The sequence below is a fragment of the Diospyros lotus genome, chromosome 8 (assembly GCF_014633365.1).
Source record: "Diospyros lotus cultivar Yz01 chromosome 8, ASM1463336v1, whole genome shotgun sequence".
Lineage (NCBI taxonomy): Eukaryota > Viridiplantae > Streptophyta > Magnoliopsida > Ericales > Ebenaceae > Diospyros > Diospyros lotus.
Genome location: NC_068345.1, coordinates 20,237,811 through 20,264,174, shown reverse-complemented (window position 1 = coordinate 20,264,174; position 26,364 = coordinate 20,237,811). Strand labels below are relative to the sequence as shown.

The 26,364-nt window shown below is 40.5% G+C and overlaps 1 protein-coding gene across 1 annotated transcript in view; it reads right to left on the bottom strand.

The window, feature by feature from the left end:
* The window catches only part of LOC127807463 (uncharacterized), a 55,294-nt gene extending 31,877 nt beyond the window's left edge, over positions 1-23,417 (bottom strand). The window contains exons 1-3 of the mRNA XM_052345328.1: positions 23,102-23,417; positions 22,885-23,013; positions 22,629-22,793 (exon numbers count right to left, since the gene is read on the bottom strand). Coding sequence (XP_052201288.1) covers positions 22,629-22,793; positions 22,885-23,013; positions 23,102-23,380 — 573 coding nt within the window. The 5' untranslated portion in view covers positions 23,381-23,417. The remainder of the gene's footprint in view (positions 1-22,628; positions 22,794-22,884; positions 23,014-23,101) is intronic.
* Positions 23,418-26,364: the final 2,947 nt, after the last annotated feature.

The window sequence follows — 26,364 nt, the reverse complement described above, 5'->3', positions numbered from 1 at the left end:
AAAACATCTGTTCCTGGAAGAATGTTTACCTTCCCGGAACAACATTTTGCCTTCCTGGAAGAAGCCTATTTCCTCTTGGAATAACGCTTTGTCTTCCCAGAAGAAGCTTTTTTTCTCCTAGAATAACGTTCCGTCTCCCCGGAAAAAGTCTGTTGTTCCAAGGTGTTCTCCGAAGCTTCTCTTTCTTCTCTTGTTTCATCTTCCCATTAGGTCTTGGCAAGTAGCAAGGTTTTTCTCACCGCAAAAACCCCCGACGGCAGGGCATACTTAGTACACTTAGGCAGTCACTCCATTCTTGAAGAGAAGCGTGTCCGCCAACTCACTAGAAACTACAACATTCCTCTATCCTACTAGGCAAGGGTGGGCCTTCAAGGTGAAACTTGTATTGTGACAGTTCGTGATGGATGGATCGCTGTCCATGAAGCTGTCAGGTCCGACGGATCTGACTAAGGGGTTTCTAAGAATTAGGGAGTTTGGAGAGGGAAACTAGAGAGAAATGAGGACGAGAGAGAGAGAAAAGAGAGAGAATTCAAGAGAATCAAGATGTAATAATCCTTAATGATCTGAGAGAAAGAGAGAATACCCATACATAGCTAGGACTCCTCACGTGCTGTAACTGTTTACATCATTGGGGGAATGTACAAGCTGCCACAGTAGCAACAAACTCTGTACCATCCCTTACAGCGCTAACTAACTCTCGCCTAACTTCCTTCTCTATTACCTTTAGTCCTTTCATTACATTTTATTGCAATACTACCCTTATATCCCTCGGTACATAACAATTACCCCGCCCTTCAAAACTTTTCTTATCCATAAGAAACATGGAGGAGGCTGGCCAGGAGAGGAAATTGGTTCAAGATGTCCAGAAGATACTCCCATGTGTTATCAACCGAGTGTAGATTAGACCACTTAATGAGAACTTGGGTGATTGGGGTGCCTTGTCGATAGATCACCCTTCTATCAAGTATAGCTATAAGCTCTCGAGTAAGAGCTTCAGCCTGGGGCAGAGTTGGTAAGATGGAGCTTGCTGGTTGTGCCCCCACTGTCTTCTTAAGGAGTGAAACATGGAACACTGGATGTATATTAGAGCCTTCTGGTAACTGTAACCGATATGCCACCGTTCCCACCTTTGCAATGACTGGAAAGGGTCCATAGAACCTTGGATGCAGTTTGAAGCGGGGATTAGGGAGTAGGGTTCTCAGGTGTCCTGGTTTTAGTTTTAGATACACCATGTCCCCTACCTGAAATTCTCTCACTCTTATCTGCAAATTATTTCATCCAATTTTGGGAATTAGCCAGCTCTTCCTTAATTCCCTGCAAAGCCTACTGCCTTTGCTGTAAGTATGCGTCGAGGGATGCCACAGTTGAATTGTCTCCTAGGGCTAGTAATAGGGGTGGTTTGTAACTGTAAAGGGCTTCAAAGGGGGACCTTTTTATGGCTGAATGGTGGCTGGAATTGTACTATCATTGAGCTAGCGAAAGCCATCTGTGCCATGTCTTGGGTTGAAGGAAACAAGTGCACCTGAGATACATTTCTAAACACTGATTAACCCTTTCGGTTTGCCTATCCAATTTAGGGTGGTAAGCACTGGACATCTTGAGTTTCACCCCCAATAATCCCATCAACTCCTTCCACAACAAGCTAGTAAAGATTTTGTCTCGATCTGAGACTATAGCCTTAGGTGTTCCATGTAGTTTGACCACTTGGTCTAAGAACATTTTGGCCACCTCTTAGGCAGTGTATGGATGAACCAACCCTATAAAATGCCCATACTTGGTGAAACGGTCCACCACTACCATGATGCAATCTCTACCTTCTGATTTTGGCAATCCCTCTATAAAGTCCATGGAGATATCCTCCCATGAACCCTCGGGAATACTCAAAGGTTGGAGTAGCCCAGGTGCTACTACATTCTCTGACTTGCACCACCTACAACTGTCACACCTCATCACAAAATCCATAACATCCTTCTTAAGTCCTGGCCATTTGAAGAGCTGTTTGACTCCATGGTATGTGTTGACAATACCCGAGTGTCCCCCGATGGGAGAGGCATGCAGTCCCTCTATTATCCTCATTTTTAGTGCCACCTCGTCCCCAATCACCATCTTCCCTTGGTATCTAATCACCCCATTTGTTAGAGTGTAACTAGAGGAGGGGTTAATTACCAGCTACTGCAGGAGCTCCCGGGTCTTCTCATTTGAGGTATAGCTAGCAGCCACCTCTTGGCACCAATTTGGAACAACAGTTGTGATTGCAGCTGCACTCCTCTCTTCAGGACATCTGGATAGAGCATTTGCTGCTAGATTCTCCTTACCCTTTCTATATTGAATCACATAGTCCAAACCCATTAACTTAGTCATACATTTTCGTTGTAACTGTGTATGTAGCTTCTGTTGGAGCAAAAATTTAAGGGTCTCGTGGTTTGTCTTGATCACAAAACTCCCCCCTTCGAGATAATGATGCCATTTCTCCACTGCCATTAGCACTGCCAAGAGCTCTTTTTTCATATATGCTCAACCCAAGGTGTCTTGGGGTAAGGGCTTGGTTGAGAAAGGCTATAGATCTACCTTCTTGCACTAAGACTGCTCCAATCCCATTAGTGCTTGCATCTGTTTCCAAAATGAACTGCTTATTAAAATCCGGCAAGCCTAAAGTTGGTACTTCGCTCATGGCCTGTTTAAGCTTGCAAAAGGCTTCCTCAGCCTTAGAATCCCACCAAAACCCATTTTTCTTCAATAAGTTAGTAAGGGGTCAACTGATAATGCCATACCCCTTAACGAACCGACGATAATACCGGGTTAAACCTAAAAATCCCCTCAACCCTTTCACATTGTGAGGCCTAGGTTAGGACACCATTGCAACCACCTTACTCGGGTCAATGCTCACCCCTGAACTGGATATGATATGCCCCAGATATTCAACCTGCTGTAAGGCAAAAGTACACTTTGACTCCTTAACATACAACTTATTGAATCTAAAGACCTCAAAGGTAATTTTTAGGTGGCTTAGGTGTTATTCAAATGTAGGGCTGTAAATTAAGATAGCATCAAAGAATACTAGGATGAATTTACGCAGGTATGGATCAAAGATTTTGTTCATTAACGCCTGAAGGGTTGCGGGGGCGTTAGTGAGGCCAAAAGGCATTACAAGGAACTAGTAATGCCCTTGATGAGTCTTAAAAGCTATTTTAGGGATATCTTCGAGCCGCATTCTGATTTGGTGATGGTCGGATCAGAGATCTAGTTTGGTAAAAACAGAAGCATTTTTAAGTTCATCAAGTAGATCTTGTCAGCAGCTAGGGTTTCCCTAAGTAACAAGAAACAACAAGAAGAGTAATGTTTCTGTATTGGGAAAGATGGCAGCTGATATGGATGAATGATTCAATCATTGATTGGTGATTGATTGATTGATGATTGATTGGTGATTGATTATATATGTTTCCTAGACTGATTGATTGTATATATTGTTTCCTAAAAGTAAAATTGTATCTTCTAGATTAGTTTATGTTTCCTATCTTGGTTGTATCCTAAATTGTATAGATTCTAGAATTCTTTCCTAAAGTTAGTTGTTTCCTAATTTTGTAAAGAAGCTTGTATAAATCAAGCTTTTCTTGTGAATAAAAAAATAGTGAGACAGTAAGGTTATTTTTTCCAAAACTTAACATGGTATCAGAGCCCTAGGGATTGTTTTTGTTTTACAATTCTTTGGGATCTACAAAGCCTATCCTTACCAGTCTTCTCACCTTTCGTTGGTCATCTAAACCTTGGTCAAGAGATGTCTTCTGTCTAAGAACCTACATCCGATACAACCAATTCCTGCCATACCTCAAAAGTTCCAATTGCTAGAACTCAAAATGGGGCCTTGGGAGGAGAATTGCAGTCTCTCCAGGCAGCTTATCGTTTGAATGGGAAAAACTACCTAAAATGGTCATAGTTGATCCAGACCTTTCTTAAAGGGAAGGGGAAGCTTAGCCATTTGTTAGGAACGGGCCCAAAAGAAGGTGATCCAGCATTCGTAGCATGAGACGAGGAAGATTCCTTGGTAATGTCTTGGCTCTGGAATTCCATGGTTTCAGATATCAGTGACAGTGTCGTGTTTTTTACCACAACCAAGGATATTTGGGAGGAAATAAACTTGACCTATTCCAAGGTTAAAGATGTAGCCCAAATCTACGAAATACAGGCAAGCGTGACAACAACCAAACAAGGCTCGAAGACCATCACGGAGTATGCAAATATGTTGCAAACTCTATGGCAGGAGCTAGATCACTACTAATGTTTGAAGATGAAATGTAGTGAGGATGCCGCACTCCATAAGAGATTTGTTGAAAGAAGCAGATATATGACTTCTTGGCCGGCCTCAACAGTGAATTTGATGCTGTCAGAGTGAAGATTCTTGGCAAGGAGGATTTACCTTCCTTGAATGAGGTAATCTCCTTAATAAGGGCAGAAGAAGGGAGAGGGGTGTGATGCTAGAAGCTATCTCCGGTGAAAGTTCTGCCCAAGTGTCTTTAAAAACTCATAATCAAAACAAAGGCCATAGGGATGAAAAGAAACAAGTGGATAGGGATTCTTTATGGTGTACCTTTTGTAAAAAACCTAGGCACACCATAGAGAAGTGTTGGAAGCTCCATGGAAAGCCATCTAAAGGAGGACTAGCAAGGAGTCAAGTGCATATAGCAGCAGCCCACAGTCAGTAACAACTGGAATTGAGAGGATTAGAGCATGGGAGAGAGTCTCTTGAACTCAACAAGGCAGAAATTGAAAGACTAAAAAATTTTCTAGGATCTCTAGACAAAAAGGTAGAGAAAGGTAGCTCTCTTGCTCTCACAGGTATTGCTTCCTCCACTTTTTCCCTACATGCTTCAAAAACTTTACACCAACATTGTTGGATCCTAGACTCGGGTGCTTCAAACCACATGACATCCCATCCACAATTGTTTACTTCCTATAATCCTTGTCCTACCTCTAGAAAAATTACAATGGCAGATGGCTCACTCATTACCGTTGTTGGTCAAGGAGATATTCTTCTCAATGATCACCTAACCCTCAAGAATGTCCTTCATGTTCCCAAATTATTTGTTAATCTTATATCTGTTCAAAAACTTATTGAGAATACTAATTGTAATGTATTTTTTTATTCCAATGTTTGTGAGATACAGGAACAGGGCAAGAAGAGGATGATTGGACTTGCTAAGGCTAGAGAGGGGCTTTATTACCTTGAGGAATCAGTAGGGCCGGAAAAGAAGGAGTCTCTTCCTCTTATGTCATGCCTAGCTCAATCCAACGAGGATGAGATGTGGCTACAGCATTATAGAATGGGTCATCCCTCCTTTCTTACTCTCAAATTAATGTTTCTTAATTTAGCTAAAGGTCAGGATTTTAGTCACTTTCATTGTGCTGATTGTGAACTTGCCAAACATAAAAGGGTTTCTTTTCCTCTTTCTAATAAAAGAACTGATTTCCCCTTTTCTTTAATCTATAGTGACATTTGGGGTCCATCAAGTGTTCCCAATATTTCTGGGGCAAGACGGTTTGTCTTATTTGTTGATGATTATACTAGAGTGGTGTGGTTATATTTGTTGAAAGCCAAGTCAAAAGTAAGCCATGTTTTCCCCAATTTTTACAACATGGTTAAGACTCAATTTGGGGTAAATGTAAAGCGGTTTAAATTTGATAATGCTAGAGATTTCTTCAATTACACTCTATCCGCTTTCTTTCAACAAAAAGGTATTATTCATGAGTCTTCTTGTCCTTACACCCCTCAACAAAATGGGGTGGCTGAGAGGAAAAATAGTCAACCTCTAACTGTTATTCGAGCACTTCTTTTTCACCATAATGTCCCTCAACATTATTGGGGAGAAGCAGCCCTAACTGTCACAACTCTTATCAACAGATTGCTATCTAAAACCCTAGAATCTCAAAGTCTTATTCAACCATTGATGAGTCATTTTCCTGACTTCCATGTGACTAGTAATTGGCAGCCCAAGATATTCAGGTGCACGACCTATGTTCATATTCTAACAGCCAATAGAGGGAAATTAGATCCTCGTGCCTTAAAATATGTATTTATTGGATATTCATCTACACAAAAAGGCTATCGATGCTATCATCCTCCTTCAAAGAAATATTTTGTATCTGCTGATGTTACCTTTGCTGAAAATGAGTCGTACTTCAGATCATCAACTATTTTAGAACAAAATCAGACCTTGATTAATAGGGATTCCTCCTTTCTTCCTGACCCTAATCTGCTATCCTTGAACCCATCTCCTAAATGGAAGGACTCGACAAACATGACACTTGGGAAAGCTTCACCATCTACTTCTCGGCCTATGCAGGTATACTCAAGGAGGAAGAAAACTGAATCTAGTCCTATGCAAGCTCCTGCATCCTCTACAAGTCCTAGTCCTACAATCTCTACAAGCAGGAATAGCACTGACAATCCTGCCATTTCAGAGTCATCACCAGGTATTCCCGCAACCAATTCTCTTGATATGACTCAATTGAGCTCTACAAAACATGCTGAAGCTATTGTCCAACCAGAAACCTATGACCTTGATTGGCCCATTGCTCTAAGAAAAGGGAAAATAACTTGTACCAAACATCCATTACACCTATTTCTTTCTTTTTCTAAGTTGTCTCCTACCCATAAAGCCTTTCTTACCAGCCTACATACCATCCCTATTCCAAAAAGTTTTTCTGAAGCTATAGGGAATAAGAATTGGAAGGATACCATGGAAGCTGAGATGACAGCCTCGGAAAAAAATCAGACCTGGGAAGTGGTAAAATTGCCTAAAGGAAAACATCCAGTGGGTTGTAAATGGGTCTATACTGTGAAATATAGGTCCGATGGATCTCTAGATCGGTACAAAGCAAGATTGGTTGTCAAGGGATATACACAAGTGTATGGGAGAGACTATTTGGACACTTTTGCACCGGTGGCTAAACTAAATACAGTTAGAGTCCTTCTTTCGTTAGCTGCTAATCTAGGTTGGCCATTGCATCAGTTTGATGTAAAAAATGCATTTTTACATGGCAACCTAGAGGAGGAGGTATATATGGAACTACCACCAGGTTATGAAGTAGCCACACAAAGGCCAGTTGTATGCAAACTAAAAAAAGCCCTGAATGGACTGAAACAATCCTCACGGGCTTGGTTTGGGAGATTCACGAGTGTTATGCTTGGCATGGGGTATAGACAAAGCCAAGGAGACCATACTCTTTTTATTCAACATTCGACTACAGGGGGAGTAACTGTGTTAATTGTGTATGTAGATGATATTGTTGTTACTGGCAATGATAAATAAATGATGGCTCAATTAAAGGAGTGCTTATTAAAGGAGTTTAAAATCAAAGATTTGAGGAGATTAAAATATTTCTTGGGAATAGAGGTGGCACATTCTAAAGAGGGCATATTCATATCTTAGCAAAAATATGTGGTAGACCTTTTAAATGAGACTAGATTGCTAGGTTGCAAAGCAAGTGACACACCCATTGACCCAAATCATAAGTTGGGAGAAGCTCTAGAAGGAGATAAGGTTGACAAGGGAGTATACCAAAGGCTGGTTGGAAAGCTGATATATTTGGCCCATACTCGGCCAGATATAGCCTATGCTATGGGGGTGGTTAGTCAATTCATGCATAACCCAAGGGAAGTCTATCTTAAAGCTGTGTATCGAATACTCCACTATCTAAAAGGAGCACCTGGAAGAGGCATTTTGTTCAAAAAGGGAGAAACTATGACCCTTGAGACCTACACAGATGCAGACCATGCAGGCTCTGTTGCAGATAAAAGATCTACTTCCAGATATTGTACTATATTGGGAGGCAATTTGGTAACATGGAGGAGCAAAAAACAAAATGTGGTGGCTAGATCAAGTGTTGAGGCAGAATTTCGTTCCATGGCTCTAGGTATGTGTGAATTATTGTGGCTAAAAATTCTTCTAAATGATCTCAAGATTGGGTGGACTACGCCTATGAAGCTCTACTGTGACAACAAATCAGCAATTAGTATCGCTCATAATCTTGTTCAACATGACAGGACAAATCACATTGAAGTAGATAGGCACTTTATCAAGGAGAAATTGGATAATGGGTTGATATGCAGACCATACATCTCATCACAAGATCAGTTAGCAGACATGCTAACTAAGAGCCTACCTGCACCAGTGTTTAACAGGATAATAAGTAAGATTGAGATGCAAGATATACACGCTCAATCTTGAGGGGGAGTGTCAACGGCTAGGGTTTCCCTAAGTAACAAGAGACAACAGCAAGAGTAATGTTTTTGTATTGGGAAAGATGGCAGCTGATATGGATGAATGATTCAATCATTGATTGGTGATTGATTGATTGATGATTGATTGGTGATTGATTATATATGTTTCCTAGATTGATTGACTGTATATATTGTTTCCTAAAAGTAAAATTGTATCTTCTAGATTAGTTTATGTTTCCTATCTTGGTTGTATCCTAAATTGTATAGATCCTAGGATTCTTTCCTAAAGTTAGTTGTTTCCTAATTTTGTAAAGAAGCTTGTATAAATCAAGCTTTTCTTATGAATAAAAAAATAGTGAGACAGTAAGGTTATTTTTTCCAAAACTTAACAGAACTTCGACAATTGGAATGGGAAACTTGTTTTTGATAGTCATGGCATTGAGTTGACGGTAGTCAACGCAAAACCTCCATGATCCATCCTTTTTCTTAACAAGCAATATCGATGATGCAAAGAGGCTATAGCTGGGTTGAATAATGGACTTTTGCAACGTATCTTTGATGAGTTTCTCTATCTCTGTTTTTTGTCTGGGAGGGTATCGGTAGGCTCTTAGGTTAATAGGCTCTGCATTAGGCTTAAGATTGATAGTATGGTCATAAGGTCTCTTTGGTGGTAGGGAACTTGGCTCAGCAAAGAAGTCCTTAAATTCAATTAACGGCATGTTAAGAGAGTCAAATTCCTATACCTACCATGGATTACGAGAGTTGTTATCCACTATTTCTGCCAGGTGACTCTCTTCTCCCTGCTCCCCAAGGATAGATTCCATGGTATGGATAGAAAATAATTGGGCCACCTGTGATAATTTGCTCTTGAGCATCCTGTGCAGCCTCTTTCCCGAAATCATTTTGCACATCCCTACTTCGTGGCTACCCACTAGGGTCTTCTTCCTTCCCTCTTTCTCAAATGTGACCTCTATTTTATTGAAGTCAAAATTAATAGGACTAACTTCCTTCATCCAGTCCACTCCCAACACTACATCACAACCTCCCAAATTCAACAACCTTAAGTCAGCTACAAACTCTTCCTCATTCATCACCCAGCAAAACCCCAAGCAAGATGACCGACTCACCACCTTGTTTCCATTTGCTATGGTTACCGATAGTGGATGTGAATCAGAGACTTCACACTGCAACTTCTTAGCCATGGTTTCATCCAAAAAACTGTGGATACTCCCACTATCAATGAGTACCAGTATTGGGGCATCTCAAACTCATCCTTCTACCTTAATAATTTTGTTGTTTGCCAACCCTTTTAGTGCGTGCAGGGATATTTCCCCTCTATCTTCTTTCTCCTTTCCCATACTCTTGTCCCCTTCTTCTTCCGCTTTTAGCAGTAATAATTGTCGTTTACATTTATGCCCCATAAAGTACTTATCCCCGCACCTATAGCAGAGCCCAGCCAAGTGTCTCCACTCCATCATCCTTCCCCCATTTGCAGCTGGAGTCGTTGTGGGAGGTAGGGCCAGGACATTCTTGCTACCTTGACCTGTATCCCTACCCATAGCCCTGTTTCCGGGTTGCCACCCTCCGACACTTAGCCCCTTCATTTGACTCCTTTGTTTCTTCAACATGGCCTCGATAGTCATTTCTTGCAACCTTGCACTATCGGCAGCCTGCTTAACTGCCCGAGGCTACATCATCTTTACGATGGGTCTCACATCTTCACCTAATCCACTTATAAAATTCAATACAAAGTACTCTTCAGTTAGATGGGGTTGGTGCATTACCATTAGCGATCTCAACTCTTCAAACTTCAATTGATAGGTCAGCACTGTCCCATCTTGCCTTAGCTTATTGAACTCCTCGATCACATCCCTCAAGTCTCTGTCTCCAAATCTCGCACAAAGGTCCTCTACAAATACATGCCAGGGGCTTCCCTCCTTCGACATGAGCCAACCCTGAAACCATGCATTGCCCATATCGTTCAAGTAAGCCGCAACTAGAGTTACCTTCTGTTGTTCTTGAACTTGATACAATGAGAACACCCTTTCACACCTCCTCATCCACCATCTTGGATTTTCACCCTCAAATGGTGGAATCTCCAATTTCGGCCCCAGAAAATTTGGTTGAGTTCGATTTGCTTGTACTTCATACCTCCTATTCTCACTCAGGGTCTCTGTATCGAACTCAAAGTCCAAAGTACCCCCCTGCCGTTGCTCCACTCCTACACTAGGAAATATGGGCTCCATCCTTTCCCTAGGTGGAAATTTCAACGACATCCTATTTGGCTGTTGTGATGCAAAAATCTGTATGAACATTTGCATCTGCTCCATCACCTGCTCACGCAACAGAGTACCCTACTCCCTGTTTTCTTCACGCCACCTCCCCCTCGCCTGATCAATACGGGTATCCACCCTAGTACCAATCAACGACTTTAGGGATCCCAGCCTCAATTGCATCTCCGCTATAGCTGTCATCACTTGTTGTAATTGGTTCATTCTCATCCCATCAGCCATTGTGTCGATACTGTAGTTTCCACCCAGCGCCAAAGAGCAAGCTCTGATGCCAGATTGTCGGGTTAGACGAATCTGACTAAGGGATTTATAAGAATTAGGGAGTTTGGCGAGGGAAACCAGAGAGAAATGAGGACGAGTGAGAGAGAGAGAATTCAAGAGAATCAAAATGTCATAATCCTTACTGATCCGAGAGAAAAAGAGAATACCCATATGATTCTCTCCTCACATGTTGTAACTATTTACATCATTGGGGGAATGTACAAGCTGCCACAGCAGCAACAAACTCTGTACCATCCCCTATAGCAGCTAACTAACTCTCGCCTAACTTCCTTCTCTATTACCTTTAGTCCCTCCATTACATTTTATTGCAATACTACCTTTATATCCTTCGGTACATAACAGAAGCAAGCCTGGGGAATCAGTTTCGCTTCCCTCTTCATCCTTTTGGATTGGAATACTTGCATAGAAACAGAATGGCTCCCGCCCAGCTCCATCCTAACGGTTGGGCCCAACTAGTGGGATTCTACGTATTGTGCTTATAGAAGGAGGTGACTCCAACCTTCGAATTATTTCACTGTTTCTTCCACCTGCGTGCGGTGGAGGGGCGAGATCGTGAGTGGAGGACTGCCTATTCATCGATTCTCCCCCCAAGGCTGACCATTTCGATTCACAACGGTTTGCACTGAACCCGCCACTCGGGATGTGGGCCTCCTACCACAATTGGTGCACGGATGATTAACTGGTGGCGAAGCCAGACATCGCAGAACCACCTAAGAAGCTTCGAAAGCATCACCGACGTTCAATGGCCCAACTCTTGTGTGGAGGTCTAGTGAGCCACCTGGACCTTCTCTTCGAGGACCGGTTGAGAAGGGCTCACTGGATCTCCACGCAAGACAACCTAGCCAGCCCTCCTCAACCAATGAGAAGGTTTAGGAGGCTCACTAGACCTCCACACAGGAGCTGAGTCGTTGAACGTTGGTGATGCTTTCTAAGCTTCCTAGGTGGTTATGTGATGTTTGGCTTAGCCACCAGCTCGTCATCCGTGCACCAATCATAGTAGGAGGCCCACGTCCTAGGCAACGGGTTCACCGCGAACCATCATGAATTGAAATGGCCAACCTTGGGGGGAGAATCGATGAATAGGCGGTCCTCTGCTTGCGTCTTCTAGAGAGTGAAGAAATGATTTCACCCCTCCACCAAACAAAGGTGGAAGAAGCAGTGGAATAATTTGAAGGGTGGAGTCATCTCCCTCTCCTGGCATAATACGTAGAAACCCACTAGTTGGGCCAAACCGCTAGGATGGAGCTGGGCGGGAGCCATTCTGTTCCTATGCAGGTACTCTAGTCTGAGAGCCGAGATCTGCTGTCTTAAAATGCTGTCTTATTAGCTGTCCCTTCAATCAAAAATGGCCACGTCATCATATAATTAAACATAATAAAAAATCTGTTGTATCTCCAACTTAACGGCAGCAAGTAACGCCATCTTCTAAAATCTGTTCTGCGGACCTTCTTCTTGCTGTCTTCTTCTTCCACCTCAAGGTCCAGCTTCACAATCGCCAACGTCGGCCGCAACACTGCCTTTGCCTTCTTTCAGGACGGTCGCTGCCACACCAGCACTAGAAAAAGAAGCTGATCAGCACTACCACGGCTGTCGTCAACATTTTATCCAGTCGAGATTCTCTACCAAAGCCCGCAACAACAACGGTTTGACAACATCCGAATGGTTGTTTCAAAGATCAGAACTCATTTTGAAGGAGCTGTGGGCATTGCTGGGGTGCTTTGGGGAGGAAATAAGTGATGGGAAAGTAATGCACACTAGGTGTTTGAGGTATGAACAAGGTATGAAATTTCTCAAATAATCTTGTTTTTCCATTTTAAATGGTTGTAAAAATTGTTCTCTTTTGTTCCTTTACCTGGTAACCAAAAATTATTGTCAGGAAAATTGTCTTAATAAAAATCAATTATTAAATGCAAACAAAGTATCAAAATAAACAAGTACATAAAACAAAACTGGTCTAACCCATAACCCACCTGAAGAAATGCCTGAATGCAATAATCACTGGTCTCCAGTTGAACAAGCTTATTAGAAATTCTTGTAGTGTGCCCCAGGCTTCCTGCTCGTGGTGTCCATTTCCCATCAGTAGGTAAAGTTGGCTGATTTAGGTCCCTGGAAAGAATGGGGTGTTTATTTGTTTGTAGATTTTTTTCTATTAAATCACATTCTTGGAAAAAAAAAAAAGAGTTGTTAAATGGGTACTGAAAGGTTCTCTCTTTTACTTCCAGGAAAAAAAAAAATTGTTCTCTTTTAAAAATTTGTCTTTATGCTTGTGCTTGTATTTATGGGCTCATCTAATTTATGATATAGAAACTGAAATAGGATCAAATCAATAATCTTTTTACTTTGTATTGGTTTTTGAAGGTTATGGAGGCCAATAATTTTATAGAACATCAATCTCGTAGGAAGTTGGATTTTGACAATGGAGAGAATGATATACTTTTTGACAGCACGAGAACAGATGTAGATGAGAACGAAGGCAATCAAGCTAAATTTGACAGTAATGAATATATTACTTTCATTCATTCCAAAATTCCTTCTGAAGCAATACCAAAAATTGATATGGAGTTTGAAACAGAAGAAGAAGCTTATAACTTTTATAATGCTTATGCTTACAAAGTAGGCTTTAGTATTCGAAGAAGTAAAGGAAACAAAGGTAGTGATGGGAAGATGATAAATAGAACATTTTGTTGCTCTTGTGAAGGTCGTCGTGAAGTAGATAATCGACGCATTATTGTTAAACATCGTCGTGCCGAAACAAGGTTTGGTTGCCTTGCAAGAATGAAGGTGAATTGTCGTCAAACTGGTAAATATCGGGTTGTTGATTTTATTGCTGCACATACGCATGTGACATCTACCCCTAGAAAAAGTCACTTGCATAGGTCTCAAAGGAGATTGACTGCGGCCCAAGAAGCTGAAATTGATTTAGTGGACGACTCGGGAATTGCTCCTAAAGAGGGTTGTGAATTAATGACTAGGAGAGCAGGTGGTCGTGAAAGTCTCGGATTCACTCATGATGATTATCGAAATTATTTGCGGACTAAACGGACTACTAAAGTTAAGTTAGATGAGACGGGTGGCGTTCTTGAGTATCTTCAACGGATGCAATTAGAAGATCCTTCATTCTTTTATGCTCTACAATTAGACAATGAAGGATTAATCACTAATATCTTTTGGAGAGATGCACAAATGAAAGTAGCATACTCTCATTTTGGTGATGTTGTTTGCTTTGACACAACTTATCGAAAAAATCAAGAAAGTCGACCTTTTGCTATGTTTGTAGGCGTTAACCATCATAAACAAACTATTCTTTTTGGGGCTGCACTATTATATGATGAGACAGCTGAAACATTTATATGGTTATTTGACACTTTTGTTCAAGGAATGGCAGGAAAAAAGCCAACGACAATTCTTACTGATCAAGATGCCGCAATGGCAAAAGCATTAGCTTTCCAATGGCCACAGACATCTCATCGTCTATGTATTTGGCACTTATATCAAAATGCCGCAAAGCATCTCAGTGTTGTTTTTGAGCGCTTTCGAGAATTTTCTAAAGATTTTAGTCGCTGTATATATGATTATGAAGAAGAGAACGAATTTTTGCAAGCATGGCATGAGATGCTTGAGAAGTATGACCTTCAAAGTAACGATTGGTTGAAGCGAATGTTTAGTTTCAAGGAAAAGTGGGCCTTGGTCTATGGTAGAGACACGTTTTGTGTAGATATGACGACAACTCAGTGTAGTGAAAGCATGAACAGCTCTATAAAGGGTTATGTTAGCTACAAACATAATTTATCGAAATTTTTTCATCATTTCCAAAGGTTGATTGAGCATTGACGTTATGTGGAGTTGAAGGCTGATTTTAGAGCAACTCAAAGTAGTGTTTCGTTACCACTTAATATTGCAATTTTAAAACATGCTGCAAATGTATATACCCCGCAAGTGTTCAAAGCATTTGAAATTGAATTAGGCAAGGCTTATGATTGTACCATGGTCACTTCTGTTGAGATTGGGATGGAAATAGAGTACAAACTAAGCCCTTTTGGTAAATGTTCTTGTCATACTGTTAAATATCACTCTACTAATGGGGCAGTTATGTGTAGTTGCAAAAAATTTGAGTTTGCTGGTATTTTGTGCTCACACATTCTTAAAGTTTTGTCTTCCAAAAATATTATAAAGATTCCCGAACAATATATTCTAAGAAGGTGGACAAAAAATGCAAAAACAGAAACAATTGCACGAGTTTCTTACGAGAGTAGTGCAACTAATGAGGATCCTAAGACAAGTATGGCAAGGCATTATAAAGAGTTGTGTAGGTTGCAAACTCAAATAGCAACAAGGGGGTCAGAAACCGAAGAAGCATATAATATCGTTATTCATGGTTTTAATAGGATCTTGGAAACTATCGATACAAGCACATTCACCCAACAGATGCAATCTTGTACTTCAACCACCATGTCTAACCGCAATGAGAATAATATTGTTGATGGAGTTGGTAAAGTAGCAGGAATTAAGCATAAGGAAAGAATTCGTGGTAGCTCTATGAGGCCAAAAAGTGCTCTTGAAAAGGGTAAGAAAAAGAAAAAAGTTGTCCAAGCTCAACAGGTACCTTAAGTTAACTTATTGTTACTCTATTAAATCTTAAGATTGTGTTGAATGTTTCTAAAAAATTTATTACACTGTTAATATTTTGTGCTGCAGGTTTCACAGAATTCATTAGATCTCACACCAACACTTAACACTAGTCAAGTACATTTCCATTGTCTAAAAATATTTTTATCTTTATTCACACAATTTGTTAAAATAAATAATTATCTTGTATTATACACAGATTGAATCTCATGTTGATATTGAACATCTTACTACGGTGCCAAGTTTTCTTGAATTATTAAAACAGGTTTGCTACTCTTTACCATGAATGTTTAGTGTTTTTCTATATACTTTGGATGCTAAAGGTTTGGATTCATATTGTTTATGTATTTTTATAGGTTGAGCCACTTCATTCAACTGCATCATTTCAAAGATTTGGAGCATAGAAATTGACAGAAGCATGAAGAAGACTTGAGGTTGTTAGTTGCAGTTGCTGGTTGCTGGTTGCTAGTTTTTACACAAATACTTGTTATTAAGTAGTACATTAAAGACTCATTTTTCTTTGTTTGCTGGTTGTATAAAAATATAATTATATATGTATGTACCATTGGACTCATATATGTCCATCTCTTCGTGTCCTTCTTTCTCTACCCTCCCCACTTTTTGGCTTAATTTGGTTGCAGCAGGCAGCCAGCACAAACAGGGAAGAAGAAGAGATGATGTAATTTATATGATGTAATTTATTGCTCAACCAGTCTTTTTATTGCCTGAACAACTGTGGATTAGTTTTGAATTAATTTTTATACAACTGTGGATTCATATTGTTTATGTATTTTTATAGGTTGAGACACATCATTCAACTTCATCATTTCAAAGATTTGGAGCATAGAAATTGACAGAAGCATGAAGAAGACTTGAGGTTGTTAGTTGCAGTTGCTGGTTGCTAGTTTTTACACAAATACTTGTTATTAAGTAGTACATTAAAGACTCATTTTTCTTTGTTTGCTGATTGTATAAAAATATAATTATATATGTACGTGCTATTGGACTCATATATGTCCATCACTTCGTGTCCTTCTTCTTTCTCTACCTTCTCCACTTTTTGGCTTAATTTGGTTGCAGCAGGCAGCCAGCACAAACAAGGAAGAATAAGAGATGATGTAATTTATATGATGTAATTTACTGCTCAGCCAGTCTTTTTATTGCCTGAACAATTGTGGATTAGTTTTGAATTAATTTTTATACAATTCCTTATATGAGAAATCAACATGAGAGATCACATGTTAAAATTCAAAAGTTCATAAATTTAAATGAACAAATGAAATAAGAGTAAATAAAAAAATATTTGTTGAACTCTATGGAGTTCTTAATCTATAATTAGAGTTTGCTCTAATTCTTAATATATATATATATATATATGTACAAGTGTGGGTTCATTTTGTCTGCTCCAACCCATAATCACAATCTCACAAGCAGCATCATCAAGAACTGGCCCTTTCTCATGGCGTAAATCATCAAAGCATAATCAAGAACAATTTCACAAGCAGCATAATCAAAGTCAATCCTTCCATACCTGTAGTTCCCATCAATTAAATTGGTAAAAATAATATCATTTGGCACCAATCCTCCATCAATTAAATTAATAAAAATAACATCATTTGGCACCAATCCTCTGTCACACATTTCATCAAACAGTTGGTTTGCATCATCTAACCTACTATTCTTGCAAAATCCATTAATCAAGACACTGTAAATATAAGCATTGGGAAAAGATACCCTTCTTCCAAATTTCCCAATTTACAGTAACCATTTATCAACTTATTGAACTAATAGCATTAGGCCTCAAACCCCACTTCCCAATTTGATCAAAAATCAACTGGGCTTCTTTCATTTTACCTTGCACAAGCTGTACATCAGAATGTTAAAATTTCATTACAGTACCCACAACCCAAAATCTGCGAGTAGAACGCCCAAGTTGTCGCAGGCGAATTCGACTTCATCAACAGGTCAAGAAGACGACCACGGGCTTGAAATGAGACACCATCTTTGGAAAAACCATTCAGACAAGCTGTTGCGAGCTCTGGTAGAGAATCTCGACTGGATCTGTGTTGACGACGGCGATGGCAGTGCTGATCGGCTTCTTTTTCTAGTGCTGGTGTGGCAGCGACCGTCCTGAAAGAAGGCAAAGGCAGTGTTGCGGCCGACATTGGCGATTGTGAAGCTGGACCTTGAGGTGGAAGAAGAAGACAGCAAGAAGAAGGTCTGCAGAACAGATTTTAGAAGATGGCGTTACTTGCTGCCGTTAAGTTGGAGATACAACAGATTTTTTATTATGTTTAATTATATGATGACGTGGCTATTTTTGATTGGAGGGACAGCTAATAGGACAGCATTTTAAGACAGCAGATCTCGGCTCCTAGTCTGAAAGGATGAAAAGGGAAGCGAAGCCCGTTCCTCAGGCTTGCTTCATGGACAACGATCCATCCATCACGAACTGTCACAATACAAGTTTCACCTTAAAGGACCACCCTTGCTTGGTAAGACGGAGGAATGTTTTAGTTTCTAGTGAGTTGGCAGACATACTTCTCTTCAAGAATGGAGTGGCTGCCTAAGTGTACCAAGTATGCCCTACCATCGAGGGTCTTTACAGTGAGAAAACCTTGTTGCTCACCATGACCTAATGGGAAGATGAAATGAGAGAAGGAAGAGAAGCTTGAGAGAACCCCTTAGAAAAACAGACTTCTTTTGGGAAGACAAAACGCTATTCTGAGAGGAAAAGAGCTTCTCCTAGGAAGACGGAGCGTTATTCCAGGAGGAAAGAGGCTTCTTCCGAGAAGGCATAACGTTCTTCTAGGAACAGATGTTTTGTTCTAAGTAGAATTGTAAGCACCCCCGCCCGGATATCCCAACCACCTGATCTATCCGAACGAAAGCGCTTACATAGAGGAAAGAGAAATAGACATAAGACAAAAATACCCTGGCATGCATACATACGAAAAATACAACATCGGAAGCAAAACAATATACATGCATGCCCACAAGTACCTTGCTGGAACAGCAGTCAAGGAGTATATAAAAATATACAGACACCTGTGCCAACAAATAAAAGATACAAGGAACAACCAGGCACAGTAAAAAATGAGAGTCAGAACTCCTAACAAAACATCAGAGAAGACGGGGGCAGCAAACTGTACACCCTACCGACACGGCTGGCTGCTAGGTGGCGCGGTCCTCGCCCTCGACTTTTGCTTTACCCTTACCTGGAATGATGAAAAACAAGGTGAGTCGCAAGACTCAGCAAGTTTATAAGGAAATGAAGGCCATAAATGAAACAGGAGAGGAGATCACCTCAAATATAAACCCACATGTACACACAAGCCATGTGACGCAACAACACAACAGTGTCGCATAATAAAAGCACATACCGGTCCTTGGAGCCCACATAAGATACCTGACACCCAAGTCCCATACCAACCTGCTGCTGCTGCCCTGAAAGGCAACATAGATCTCCAACAAACCTGTGCGCACTGTCCCGGGTCGGTACTCCCGTCACTCGTATCCTTGTCAGTATTCCCGACAGCCGAGCCATAGGCTCCCTCGGGACGGTACTCCCGTTCGAGAACTAAATACTACCAGTAACCATGCAATGCATATAAAATGCAATGGCGTAATGAGCATCAACGTGATACGAGGCGCCCATACATCCGGGCATCAGGCCATGCTCCGCTCATATAGTAAGTCACACGCGATGCATATGCTTGTGCTGGATGCAATCTGACCAAGCTAGAATGTCCGTGATCAAGCATAACCAAATCATGATAATCCCAACATGCAGCTCGTACCCATGTGCATACCAAACCATGCAACAAGAATAAAATATAACCAGGCATGCTATAATCACATAACGGCAGAGCTAGTCAACAGTGCCTGACACCGGTCAGTGGTCAGTGACCAGGAGAGACCATCTGACGGCCTAAGATAGACCATACGACAGTCACACCGTCACCGAACAGCTAATCCTTGCCCTCACTGCACAACCGCTCTAGCCAATAAATAACCAAAAATCCAATAATAATACCCGACAGCTAAGAACCTAGCCCCGGGTGAGTACGGCATCATTCCCATAGGCTTGGGGGTGGCACAAACCCCCGTAGGCAACCAACGAATAAAACCCTCGAGACCAGTTTAATAAATTAAATTTTAAAACAAACCGTTTTAAATTCCATAATTTATTAATAGCCGAAACCAACGAAGGGAGGTCAAATAAATTGACATCGAAAGAATCGACAATGAGGGTATAAAGAACTTGCCTTTCCGAAGTAGCCTTGGGCTCGTTTTGACCAAACGCAGTCAAAATTATACAAACTGCAATATCCCAATTATTCGCCAAAATTAATAAAATTGGACCCTAAACAAAATTTCGACCGCAGAGAATATTAATTACTAGCTTGTTTACATACCTGGATAATTAAATCGCTGATTAAACTTGATTTAATCCTAAATTGAAGCCCAAAATCTCTCAATTTCACGTCGCATGCTCGCTGCCATTTTCTGTAATTTTTTGCTACTGATTCTGCAAGAAAAAACGCCCGATTTGGGCTTTAATTTCGGCCAAAAGGAGCAAGGGGGGCGCCACGTGGCAGCGCTGGAGCGGCCACTGGGGGAGGCCACCGCCTCAATCAAAACGATGTCGTTTTGACGTCTATGGCTGATTAAAATCAGCCGAAAATCCTCCCTTGCGCGCGCAGCCCCCGCGATTCGATCCCTCGCCCATCGCCTGGCCGCTTCACGCGCGAACCACTCGCGTCCGCACGCCTCTTCAACCTATATATGTTTTAAGTTATATTTAAGGTGACTTTTTGGCCTTTCCGCAATTCGCACCAGCCACCCCTAACTTCCATAAATCACACTCTCACCCCCTATATTAATTACAGTAATGCTCGAAACTTTTAAAAATCACACAACTTGATTTATTTTAATTTTTTTCTTATTCTAGAAATTCCAAAAATAATTAAATTAATTATCTTAATTTCTTATTTCCTTAAAATCACATGATTTATTTTTATTTAATCACAACAAATTATTTTGATATTTCTTTTAAATCAAATTACCCCAAAATTAAATTAAATTGCCATTTATGGGGCGTTACAAGAATGATCTTTCCCAGGAGTAATCACTGAGATTTCAAAAAAGGTAACAACAAGAAGTGAGAGAGTTTGTTCAATAGAGAATAACCTATTCCGGGGGGCAGGGATTGTATTCCAAGAGCAAAAGCTTTTCTTTCGAGAGCAAGGAAGTTCGTTCCGAGAGTGCCAAGAGTGAGAGCAGATAACTTCGGGTAAAAGTGAGAAAAATGACCGCCGTAAAAGTTGTTATATATAGGCAAAGTCCACCTGGAAGGCAAAAGGTCGAAGAAACAATTCTTCCCACTCGAAGCAAAGAATGAAAATGGTACGTAAGCATAACGCCAAGATACCAAAAAATTATTCTCCCATTTCACCCAAGGGTAAAACAAAAGAGGGGGAAGCAATTGTTATGCCATTCCTTTCAAGGGAAGAAATTTTTTTCAACAAGGGGAGACCAGATAAAGTGAAGTTTCACCCAGAATGGGGAACTGGTGTTACCTCTCAAGTGAAGGCATTTTCACCCGGAGAAGCAAGTTCCAGGCATTTCCTCCCGAAAAAAGGAAGATATAGGAATTTCCTCTCAGGTAAAGGCATTTCCACCTGAAGGAAGCAAGTTCCAGGCATTTTCTTTGACTAAAGGCATTTCCACCCAAAAGAAGGGGGATACAAGCATTTCCTCCTGGGTGTAAAGGCATTTCCACCCAAATGAAAGAGGATACAAGCATTTTCCTCCCAGGTGAAGGCATTTCCACTTGAAGGAAGTAGGTTCCAAGCATTTTCTCCCAGGTAAAGGGATTTCCACTCGAAAAAAGAAGGCTCCAAGCATTTCTTCCCGAGTGAAGGCATTTCCACTCGGAAGAAGAAGGCTCCAGGCATTTCCTCCTGAGTAAGGGCATTTCCACCCAAAGTAAGGATACAAGGCAACTTCATCCTTACTCGTGAGACACTTGTCGACTTCCTGATGAGACACGTGGCCCTCCAAAATTCTTGGGATCTATGCCTATAAATACTATGTCATTTGGCAGAAGAGGAGACTTTTCCACTTTCGGTAAAATCTAATCTCATTCATTGCTCACTACCTACTCTCACTTTCATCCGTTACTAACTTAGGCATCAAAGGGTCTTGCGGGTGAAAGATCCTCGCAAGCCTTCTAACTGTTGCTTATGACTGCAATTCATCTGGAGGCAGGGGTGGATTCAAAAATTTATGTAGAGGGAGGCTAAAAATTTTTTTAAGGTATAAAACTACACATCACAGATTTTGGGATGGGTTGTAATTTCTTTTTTAACTGAGTTATTATTTTTTACATTAAAAAATTAATTTTAATTGTGAGCTGCATGGATCCGCCCTTGTTTGGAGGGAATTACTATCTTCCCGGAAGGAGCAATCAACTTCCCAGAACGAGCAACTGTCTTCTCAGGCCAAGCGTGTTTCTTCTCGGTGTGCTAGGCAACGGGGCCAGTGCTTTCTTCCCAGGGTGTCGGCCAGCCGGATCAGTGCTTTCTTCCTGGTGTGCTAACCAGCCGAACCAAAGCTTTCTTCTCGACGTGCTGTCCAAACGGGTTAGTGTTTTCCACCCGAGGTTCCTTCCAGTCGGGCCCCTTCCTCCAAAGTTTGTCCTTCCGGAGTCACTTCCTTCTTCCAATAGTCCGTCCTCCCAGAGTCACTTCCTTCCTCCCAGATGCCGTCCTCTCGAAGCCACTCCTCTCCTCCCAGAGTCTGTCCTCTCGAAGCCTATTCCTTCCTCCTGGTGGGTCTATCCACTTGGAGCCAAGCTTTTTCCCCAAAGGTCCATTTTATCCAGAGGCACCTCACGCCTCCTAAAGCCCGACAGATATCGTACATCTATTCCCACAATCACAAATCTTAATTGTTGTATTTTGGTGACAATAGTAATCATATTCACTCAACTAATTTCATGATAACACTGGCTTCAAGTTTAAGGAATACAAGCACTCCCAATACGTGATTTATCTTTCCACTTTCCTCACCAAGTAATTTCTACAAAGAAAATAAAACCTAAAGAAACTCTACTGCATTTACTTCAAAGTGGCGCTAAATTCTACATAAGCTTTAAATTGTACAATACCAAAGAACAACTGAAGTGAGGGAGAATAATCTCTTACCAATCGTGCAACGGCGTTTCCGGATGTAACCTTGCCAGGACCGTACACAACTCCGGGATAAACTGCCACAATTAGGACTCCCTCCGAGGCGGCTTGAAGCGCCATCCTGTCGGCAACAGCTTTAGATTTCTCATACTCCGTACAGAAGAACTTTCCGTGATGAATCTGTTGCCCCGAATTAAAATTTTCTCAGAAACCAAACACCGCTTGTCAACAACAATATTTAGGATGGTGATCGCAGTATAGACAGTATTACCTGAGCCTCGTCTGCAACATATCCTTCGGTTGATCCTAAAGCAAAAAAGGAGGACGTGTATATAATCTTATCTATCGTCTCCGCCTCCTTATAAGCTTGCAATACATTTTTCAGCCCTCCAACATTAACCTAAAAAAGCAAAAACCTTATCACGGAACTCAAAGAAATTGAAATAGAAATTGAATTAATTAGACGGATAGGGAAGAGAGATTCTCGCCGTGAAGAATCTAGAAGGATCTGGAAGCCAAGGCTCGACGAGGGCGGCGGCGTGGAATATGATCTGGCAGTCGGAGCAGGCCGCAAGGAGGGAGCGGTAGTCGGTGACGTCACCGTAAGCGAGGTCCAGAGAACCGCCGTGGATGGGCGGAGGAGGGAGGGACGAGAGGTCGCTGGTCGAGCGGACGAATGCCCGGACGGAATAACCTTCCCGGAGGAGGGCGTGGCAGAGCCTCCCGCCCAAGTAACCGGAAGCGCCGGTCACCAACACCTTCTTCATACAGAGAGTCAACCCACTAAGGCCCTGACTCTCATATATGATATAAGAACTCTAACATGTATGGCAAATAGATGGACTAAACGGTACTCTGATGTGAATGTAGTATATCGTGAGTTTGATTCTTATCATACGTAATAAAATAAAATTTTATATTTATAATTTATTTTTTATAATATAATTAAAAATATAAATATTAAGAATCACGTAAAGACTATTATATCAAGAATATTCAAATCTATTTTAAATTATATTACATATATCCTTAAATGCACCAAAACGTCTTAGATTATGTTTTTGAAATATTTTCATTTTTGAAATGCCAACAAAGTTAAAAAAAAATGTTTCTGAACTTTTTTTGAGAAAAATTTTGGAATCATTTTATAATATTAAAAAAATAACAAAAAGATGGAATGGTCCAGAATTTTTTGTCTCTAACTCAAAATTTTTATTTTTTTTAACATTTGTTTCTGAAATCTATTTGAATACGTTAGGAAACTATGTTTATTTTTCAATTAAATAACTAATTTTTTTCATAATTTTTATATTAAAATTATATTTACAAAATGGCTCATATATTTTTTTATTCACACATCTATCCACATTTTCGTTTCTTACAATTTTTTTTTTAAAAAAATTATTTTTTCATTTTTATTTCGTATGTTATTCATTTTTCGTTTTTATTCCTATACAATCTATAATATACATTTGCTTAAGTGGGGAAAAGTTACAATTCCAATAAAAAATATTTTCTTTAACTTACGGATTCTAGATTTTGTTATAGTGTTTTACCAATTTATATGTAATACCCCAAGAGCCCAAAGAATGGTAGTATATATCGAGAATAATTAAAAAATGAAACAACACCAGTTATATACCTTTTAGGCTGAATATAAGTAAAAAACTTCCGAGTTAAGTGTGTTTGAGTTGGGAAAGCTTAAGGATGAGTGATCCCTGAAAAGTTCGTGTAAACCCATCAAGATAAGTTATTTTGGTCTTTCCTATTGCTGGATACGAGATGTTACAGGTGGTATCAGAGCCGACGCTTGGAGAAGGTGGTCCGATGAGAGCGGAGAGTGGCGCTAGGGAGCAAGGGCCGAAAATTTTGTAAGTTTTTGCCATTTAATAAATGAAATATTTTTTCAAATTTTTAAAGGACTCGGGACACATGGCACCGCAGGATGAAAGTAATAATGGTGACATATCTCGAGGGACACGTGGCGCCGTAGGATAAAAGTAATCATTAGGGTGCTAATCTCAAGATCAAGGAAGGCTAATTAGGTGATGACAACTGGCGTGAGAATAATTTCTAAATCTAAGTAATGATTATAGGACACATGACATCATTTGAATGAAAACACATAGCCTTTACTTAATCTCCAAGTTTGGGACACTTGGCACCCTAGGATTGGAACACATGGTGGGATCATCATGAGGCTCAAATCCCAAATTAAATAGCTTAATCTTGGAGTGACAAGTGGCATATCATGATCTAGCCTAGCCCTAAACATGACACTTGGATGAATCTTGTGGCAAAAGATAAAAGGAGTAATAATGAGTAATGATTAAAGTGACACATGGCAAAGTAGGGTTGGTTGAGCACTTCTGTAAATAGGCTATTGTGGGAGGAATTTGGCCATTCCAAAAGGGTGAGGAAGAGGGATATTTGGAGAGAAAATTTTGGAGAAAAATGGGCGAAGTGTTACCGGAGATCAAGGAAGGAAAAAGCTTTGTCGGGTTTTCAAAGCCAGCCTTGTAAAGTGTGCAAAAGGTCTTCGAAACCTTGAGGTAAGTTCCAATTTTTTTTTTTATACTCTTGTGGAGCAATGAAAAAGGAAGTTATAATAAAAAACGGAGATCGAATCGGAGTTAAAACGGTCGAGTTATGGCTGAAACAGTGAAGGAGGCAGAATCTAGCCCAGGCAAGGGGACGGCGCGTAAGCTTCACGCGCTGGAAGGGGCTGTGCGTGGCAATGTGTGAGGCACCTTCCAGGGGCATGTGAGGGCGCATTCGGCCTAATTTTTTCTTCAATTTTTGCTGTAGTCACCATATATTCAATCCCAACCCTTCTGTGTAAAAATATTTGGCATATGACTTACGAAAGATCATATTTTGACAGCAAACAACCTCGATTTGGGGGAAATTAGTGCTTTCTGGTGAACCCAAAGGTGAGTGGTTTCTAAAAATGTATTTCATACATGTTGAGCATATCTTTGAGCATATTGGAGGTGATTGCAAGTGCATATCAAGTTTATTTCATTTGGTACGCATGTTTCTTTTCGTTTATTCATTCATCACTACGTGTGGCTTATGACTGGTTGTGATTATCATGGGTGAAGAGAATCTTCACTTGGCCGCATTGTTAGGTCGTGTTACATGATAAGGTTGGGCATGGGTGATTGCAACACCCTGGAGTCACATCCACCTAGAGTATGCATCTCTGCATTTTGTATTTGCACGCATGAAGTTAGTTTTTACCCTCACTTAGATTTAACGATCTAACCCGGGTGTTCATACCCCTGGAATATTCAAATATTCCAGATCTATCAGGCTCGGGCTCAAAGGGAAAAGACTAGGATGTTGTGCAAGAGTAGTTGTCTTATTTTAACGTCTCTTTATGATATTGTAGTAATGTTGCAAGGATTGTACTTTAACTTTAACATTATATTGTTGCGTGGGGAATGAAGTTTATTTTCTTTGTTGTCTTGATAAATTGTGTGTGCGAATGTCTATTTAATGGAAGTCCCAACATATTTCAAGTTATGATCCTTACTGTAGTACATGGGATTTCCTTAACGCTCATATAAATATTATAGTTATTTTGTACCTTATGTACTATCTTAGGGTTGGGGCGTTATAGTTGGTATCAAAGCCTATAATTTTGATTTGGGTTTAATGAGACTAACTTTGGAGATGTTGGCCTATATCAGGGATGGAGCAACATGTAGAAGATATTGCAAATCAAAGGGCCATCTATGGTTGGTGA